Here is a 7,699-nt window from a genome sequence, read left to right as displayed (position 1 = left end):
TATATTGATATAAGTGTGCCGTGTAGTGGCTGTTTCATTGAAGCGTATTGTATTCTGTATTCGTAGATTAATGAATATACACTTTCATGTAGTTAGTTTGCTTGCGAAGTGAACAGAGGAAGGAATTTGATGTCGTTTGTAGAACTATTGCGGTACTTAAATACTCAAATCATCATCAATATTGCGCACGCACGCGCTTGCACCTTTTATGTTTTCACAATGCATCTTTCTATTGTCTAATGATAGTCAATTATCATAATATTTTATGTAGATGATCCTGAACTCGATGTTGAGGGGTTTGCAGTTTATTTATAAGATCAATAACGTTGTTGTGTTACGCATTTACATGCAAACTCGCCTGAACACGTAGACCCGTAGAATGGTTCACGTTTGATGATAACAACTACGTGCTGTTCGTCGTTTGGATCCGCAAGCCTTCATACTCCAAGAATACTGCAGTCTCGCTGTCTATTGCCAAAAATATAACTTTTTCTTCTTCCGCTTCCATTCCGTTTTTGTGCACAGAATTCGACAGCTTCCGCCCGAAGGTTCCATGCATCACGAATAAACAAACAGTGCCCATCGGGGACAAGAGCAAGATCACGCCTGGGGAGAATGTTATCAAAATAACTCCGCGTATGATTGTTGCCTGGGTATGGGGTGTCTCGTGAAACGAAATAGTTTATCGCGGAGAATCTTTTCTTTTAAATTGTCAGAACACGCGAGTAGGATGCTCTATGCGGTACTCCGTAGTATCCGCTGGTGGTAACTCACCTTGACTTCATTTGCCTATCGCATCACGTTGGTACAAAGTTCAGTCATAAAAACTCACATCCTATTGGCCACACTCGCCTGACCAAACACAGCTGGTGATTGGATATGCATCATTTGAGGCTTATCAGATTCTACGTAAGAGTTGGATGCCGTTAGAAATCAGTTTCCAGGAGTTCTCTGACACCTTATTGAGGAACCATGAGGTATTTAGATTCGGATCGCTCCGTCGTGTGTGTGCCTGGGGCTGTTAGTCTGTACTGATTGCGGGTGTTAATATCTTTGCCGCAACTATCACATATGTGCACTGGCAGACTTTTGGGCCTTTTGGGGTGGCTGAATGTGTGTGGTATCGGTCGGGTTTTTATTTTAAATGTATAGGTTTATGTGCGCATAAGCGCTGCTAGGTATTTGCGAGACGATAAAGGGCTCGAGTGGATTGTCATTGGGGACAGACAGGGAGCTTGATCGATTCAACAAACTACCCATAGGTCACAGGATAAGCTTTGAACAGACGAACCCTTCAACACACCTCACTTAGGTCCATCATCTCGAAGTCGTGAACTCGCACGAAGTACTCGTATATCTCAACAAGAACAAAGCCTTCACTGCCACCGGTACTTCAGAGGACAGTTTGATTCGCTCGCGTTTGGCCAAGCGTGCAGGAGCGTCTGCGCCGCGGAACACAAACGAGTATGCGCACCATCAGGATGGCACATCTGGCGATACTCAACCTCTGTCAATCGAGATCACCAACCCGACTGCCCAAGGGGAAGGTCCATCATGTGTGAAGCCCAGGTATTTATCTATGGATCTCTCTCTCTCTCTCTCTGTGAGTGTGTGCTGTATAGTTTTTGCAGAATTGTTGCACATGCTATCTGTGCTCTATTAAACAGATTCTTCATGATTATCGGCAAAAGATCTTCTATTGGAGCTTGTATTGTCTTGGCTTATGGTGAGAGGCGAGGCAGATTGCGGCAGATTGATCGGTTATTAACGATTGGCGATATGCTGACCACGTTGTACTTCTCACAGATACGCGTTCAGTATCGGTGCTGTCAATGTGTTCGAAGAACAGCTGCAACAGGCTCAGGCGGCACTGGGATACATCATGGAGGATCAGGTATAGTATTCGGAAAACCCCTTCGCTTCCATCGATGGGGGCCGCTCTGCTAGGGACATTGAATGTCTCTGAGTTCTACACCGTTTTATATCTGTTATATGTAGTTGCATTTAGGATGTTATACGCTTGTCGCAGTATATTGGCTCGTACTTTTGTAGTTAGAATAGGGGATATAATCAGTTGCTCGAGTTTATATCGCGCGGTGCTTGTACAATGTATAGTCAGTTCGGCTTGCGCGGTTCGAGAATATAGGCGCGTGTCTGATCTTGGGTCAAGGGGGGGGGCTATCAGACACCTAAAGCTCCTCAACTCCTTACTGTCCTCTGTCCTGTCCTGTAGGTACCGCTTACCTTCCACAGTAAGACGGACGTCACCCGTGAGTTGTTAAGTCTTCTCCCAACGCTCTTGCTGATCGGGCTCATGCTCTTTGGACTGCGCGGCGCCCTCGGCGGAGGTGTGTATGTGTGTGTGCACTCGCTGCTATAACCTGCAGCATTTGTTTACTGTCGCCTGGGCTGTGGTCTATTGTGGGTCCATCACTTGTGAATGTTGGGATCGCGTTTATCCTGTTGTCCCTGTCACGATTGATTGAGGGGAGGTTTTTTGTTGTTGATTAAGCCCCGTAATACGCGAGTCAATCCCGCAGCCTTTGTTTATTATCCTAAATCCTTCGAATGTTGGGTATCGCTGGTTGCGATCAATTATTTTGAATGTTCGGTACCGCGTCTATCCTATCGGTTTGTCGCGATCTACCAAGATTTAGTTTTGCTAATGAAACCCCCCGTATTGCTTGAGACAATTCTCGGTGTGATGTCTGAAGGAGAAGTTCTATCGATGGAAGTATATAGATTCAGTCTTGCCACTTACCTGTTTGTTGTGCTTGCGGTGCCTGATGTTGTAGCTAAGCGCTCTACTACACATTGCCTACCTACTTGTAGTTGGCTTTCGGTGCCTGTGTGTGTAGGTCATTTTCACATTTCTTACGTCCAAAAATTTATGGATGTTCTGTACTCAATTTTCGAATTCCCAACTCTGCCCATCAGCGGGTGGTATGGGCCCTGGCGGTGGTGCCGGAGGCGGAGGCGCCGGTGGTGTGTTTGGCATGAGAAAGTCGACCGCCAAAATGATTACCCCAGAGACCATCTCCATCACGTTCAAGGATGTTGCTGGGTGTGAAGAGGCCAAGATTGAGATTATGGAGTTTGTCAATTTCCTGAAGAAACCCGATATGTACCGAAAATTGGGTGCCAAGATTCCGAAAGGTGCTATCCTGAGTGGACCGCCTGGAACAGGTTTGTTGTTGTTCTGGCAGCTTCTATCTGGACACTGCCTCGCTATATATTCGACGAGTTTTATAAAGATTAGACACTTCTGCTGCATATATTCCAGTCTATAAAAGGGCAGCTCTCTTAGTCTCTTGGTTGTAAACGCGACTGCCCGATCAAGCACTGCAATACTGACTGTTGCTTGGTGTATTTCAGGTAAGACACTTCTGGCGAAGGCTACCGCGGGAGAGGCGGGTGTACCATTCCTGTCGATTTCCGGTTCCGAATTTTTGGAGATGTTTGTCGGTGTGGGTCCGGCGCGGGTGCGGGATCTGTTTGCTGAGGCACGGAGGAACACTCCCTGTATCATCTTCATTGACGAGATCGATGCTGTGGGCCGTGCGCGTGGGAAGAGCGGCAATTTCTCTGGTGGAAGGTAGGCTATATATATTTCAGTACTGAGGTAGTATGATGGGAGATGTCCTTAGGGTTTTAAGGATGGTGAAACAGGGCTCTTGGGGTGTTGATTAGGTATGGGAAGGCAGAATGTGTTGTCCCAATGATTGTGTTGTAAGTTGACTTGGGCTTCATACTTGTGGACGTAGGTCCTGTGTGCGGGCGTGTTTGATGGGTTGATCCGCTCCTTGTAGCCAAAGGGTATACACCCAACGAAATGTTCGTAGACATTCTCTATACCGTTTACATTGCGAAGGAGTGCAAGATGTTTTGAGATATATACCATTCCAGTCACACGCACCGCAACCGAATACGTCGGGATGCATGTATTCATACCCAGTCTATTGAGAAGTATAAGTATACTCGGGGATGCATGTATTGATGCTCATTCTGTTGAGAGAAGTGAGAGAGATTACTCAATGGGTCGTTAGCAGAATCATTCTAATCCGTAATAATGGCGAAGACCATGCCAGTGGAGCGTTACATACACACCGTCAATGTCACAGACCCCATCCTCCCCAATCGCGTGTCTCAAGCATTTCTCCTCGGTTTTCGTGACAGTGATGAGAGAGAAAACACGCTCAATCAGATGTTAGTAGAGATGGACGGGTTCTCACCCTCTGAGGATGTGGTGGTTCTTGCTGGTACTAATCGAGTGGATGTGTTGGACCCAGCGCTCTTGCGTCCTGGTCGATTTGATCGGCAAATTCACGTGGATCGCCCCGATATCAAAGGTCGCGCTTCTATTTTCAAGGTATAGCCCGGGTTCTGTTGTGTTGGTAATTGCAAGTGAGCAAAGCGTAGAGTTGGACACTACATACGGGCCTTTGGCTCGACTACCAATCTCAGCTGCATGTGTGACAATCCGGTTGGACTACGGGGTCTTCTCCTCCGGAAAGGAGGGCTTTCTTGGTGCCTCGCTTGTTCTAATATAGTCATTCGCTCATTTTATATCAGGTACATCTCAAGCCTATTAAACTGGACGAGTCTGTGTCGGTAGAGGATATAGCGCGACAGCTGGCTGCTCTCACTCCTGGGTTCACTGGAGCAGACATTGCGAATATCTGCAACGAAGCGGCGCTGATTGCCGCCAGGGGCGCAGCCAAGTCTGTGTCTAAGACGCATTTCGATCAGGTGTGCAGTTTTGGCGTAGTGTTTTCCGAGAGCAGATGCTGAGTGTGTCGTGGGTACTTCTTGCGCCCAATGCTAATCCTGGGTATCCTGCTCTCGAGGCCTATAGTCACTTCACCTATATTCACTTCACCTATAGTCATTTCACCTATAGTCACTTCACCTATAGTCACTTCACCTATAGTCACTTCACCTATAGTCACTTCACCTATAGTCACTTCACCTATAGTCACTTCACCTATAGTCACGTCATATATATATACTCTGTGAGCGTTCTGGCTCCGATCCGTCGTTTGGGCATCGGAATATTTTATGTAATATTTTTCAATTCGGGGACGAATTCGGAACACAGATGTGTTTATTTCTGGTGCTTTTTTATTTGGGTGCGTTTATTTCTGGTGCGTTTGGCGTGCTTGCCATCTCAGTGTGTGTGTGTTTTCTACCGCCTCACCCCCATGCGCGGTTCTATTCTGCCATCCATCACGTTATCCTTCCCGTGTATCTGACGCTGGCTTTGCGCGTCTCAACACCCATGCAGGCCATAGACCGAGTGATCGCAGGGCTGGAAAAGAAGACGAAGGTGCTCTCACCCGACGAGAAGCGGACCGTGGCGTATCACGAAGCCGGGCACGCGGTGTGTGGGTGGTATCTGGAGCACGCCAGCCCACTTTTGAAGGTGTCCATCATTCCTAGAGGTCAGGGCACCCTAGGATTTGCGCAGTACTTGCCGAAGGATCAGTACTTGTACTCCACGGAACAGGTAATTGGCGTGCTCGCATCCCTTTCTGCACTTGTCCTCTGCATATCTCAACCTCCATTCCCTTCGTTTTTGGCCATATGTAGCTAGTCTGTGGCACGGTCGATTTCCTGTTACTAACTCTGGCTACTACTTTGGCGTTTGCAGCTGCTCGATCGCATCTGTATGACATACGGTGGTCGTGTGGCGGAGGATATTTTCTTTGGCAGAATCACCACAGGCGCACAGGACGATCTCGATAAGATCACCAAGCTGGCCTATTCGCAGGTTTGTCTATTTGGTCAGTCACTCATCGTAGTACCATAGTTTTGGTTGGTTTATGTTGTTGGTCGGTTGCAGCTATTATTTGCCCACCCATCTCCCTTCACGTCTGTGTGACGCAGAGTCTTGTATCTCAAGCAATCATACCGCCGTTAAAAACAGGGTCCACACTAATATTATCTTGCTCACGATCCTCTATTCGGTACAGGTCACGCTGTACGGTATGAACATGAATGTGGGGCAGCTATCGTTCCCTCAACAGGATGGCCAGCAGTCTCTGACCAAACCTTTCAGTGAGGCGACCGCGCAGCTCATCGACGACGAGGTGTGTCTGCGTGAGTGAGCGCATCGGCAGCGTTTATCTTTTGTTAAACTGTGTTGTAGATGGAGGCTGTTCTGCCTGAATGTTGTTGTCTCGTATCAAGTTCTTTGTAATGTGCGCCTTTGGGCGCATTCGTATCGAGTCCTTTGTAATGTACGACTTTGGGCGCTAATCTGCCCAGTATCAAATGACTTTCTTGTCTCGAGAGTGTTGTGTTCTGTGTTCCTAGGCATCTAGGTCGTGACGCACACAAGTGTCTCTACCTGCTAGAATAGCCCTGGATAGTGCGTGGTTTCCCTACGGCATATCGCCACCCTCTCAGATTCTTTTGGTGGGGCCTCACTAGTACCACGCAAACATCCTCCCCAATATTCCCTAACAGCAATTATTATTTTAGTCCTAAATATTTTTTAGGCCTTCTGCAAAGTATAGACATAGCCCAAAAGGGCAAAAATCAACCATGACGGCCCAAGATCGTGTTTACATGGAATTTATAGTGTATTCGCTCGTATTAAGGGTCAAAGACTTGTCTGGTTGCTCTTGTACGCCTGGCAGGCCTTCTGCAACGTAGTACGGTCATGGCCCAAAAGGGCAAAAATCAATAATAACGACCATAAGTCACCTTAGTCTAGGCAACTACAGAGTGATTTGGCCCACACAAGATATACACCCGATCAATTTGAATCACGATATTTACCCTTGGATGAATCATATCATTCAACGAGATGAGATGAGATGGCATGACATGAGGGCTTGTACTGAACTTCTTTTCCTTCTTCTGCATTGATCTAGGTGCGCAAGATTGTCAACGATGCGTACAAGCGCACGCACGATCTTCTGACCGAACACAAGGGTGACGCCGAGAAAGTATGTATAACCGTTTCTTGTATGTTGTCAAGATGGATCATGCATTGGTATATAGATGTACACTTTTCCTGATGAGATCAGGCTGATACACACTACTAGTGACCCGAACAATGATTCTCGTGAGATAGGTTGCAAGTGACCCTGCTCGACAATCGGTTTCCTTAGCATTGACTGCTTGCTGCGGACTGCTTACACGGTCTCTGATATTCAATAGGTTGCCAAGTTGTTGCTTGAGAAGGAGGTTATAACCCGTGATGACATGGTAGACCTTCTTGGGCCGCGTCCCTTTGCCGAGAAAACCTCGTATGAAGATATGGTTCAAGGTACATCTGCTTTGTTTTTTCAGTACGGAATGTGTGTTCTGTTGCAATTATCTCTGTCAAAGTCTTCCTTTTGCTCAATCATATTCGATTATTAAAATTTGCTGCCACTCTCGTATCGTGATTGTCTCTTTAATTTAGGTACTGGAGGTCTCGATGAAGATACCGAATTGCCCGAAGGACTCAAGGCTGAGAAGGTATGCACAATACTTTTTTTTTGTACAGCATAGTTGCAACCCGATTGAAGTGTGGTTCGTTTGTAGTGAAAGCTTCGTTCAGTCTATATGCGACTGATTTATGCATGTTTACACATTTGACAACAAAGTGCGAGGCATTCGTTCGTTTATATATGAAGTTGGGGAAAGGTAGCCGGCGATTGTAGCAGGAAAGCGTAGAGCTTAATCTGCCTTTTCAGATTGGTTTATA

At 46.7% G+C, this 7,699-nt stretch overlaps 1 protein-coding gene across 1 annotated transcript in view; it reads left to right on the top strand.

Moving 5' to 3' along the window:
- Positions 1–525: 525 nt before the first annotated feature.
- Positions 526–7,699, top strand: part of SARC_09811 (hypothetical protein) — a gene marked incomplete at its 5' end in the record, with an annotated part of 7,859 nt that continues 685 nt past the window's right edge. The window contains 15 exons of the mRNA XM_014296165.1: positions 526–653; positions 867–977; positions 1,313–1,569; positions 1,807–1,894; positions 2,234–2,348; positions 2,938–3,186; positions 3,376–3,595; positions 4,177–4,369; positions 4,573–4,749; positions 5,285–5,506; positions 5,651–5,770; positions 5,973–6,089; positions 6,879–6,953; positions 7,168–7,276; positions 7,415–7,470. Coding sequence (XP_014151640.1) covers positions 526–653; positions 867–977; positions 1,313–1,569; positions 1,807–1,894; positions 2,234–2,348; positions 2,938–3,186; positions 3,376–3,595; positions 4,177–4,369; positions 4,573–4,749; positions 5,285–5,506; positions 5,651–5,770; positions 5,973–6,089; positions 6,879–6,953; positions 7,168–7,276; positions 7,415–7,470 — 2,237 coding nt within the window. The remainder of the gene's footprint in view (positions 654–866; positions 978–1,312; positions 1,570–1,806; positions 1,895–2,233; positions 2,349–2,937; positions 3,187–3,375; positions 3,596–4,176; positions 4,370–4,572; positions 4,750–5,284; positions 5,507–5,650; positions 5,771–5,972; positions 6,090–6,878; positions 6,954–7,167; positions 7,277–7,414; positions 7,471–7,699) is intronic.

Source organism: Sphaeroforma arctica, assembly GCF_001186125.1.
Source record: "Sphaeroforma arctica JP610 unplaced genomic scaffold supercont1.1050, whole genome shotgun sequence".
NCBI lineage: Eukaryota > Ichthyosporea > Ichthyophonida > Sphaeroforma > Sphaeroforma arctica.
The sequence above is the reverse complement of the archived record's forward strand: the minus strand, read 5'-3'. Positions and strand labels throughout refer to the sequence as shown.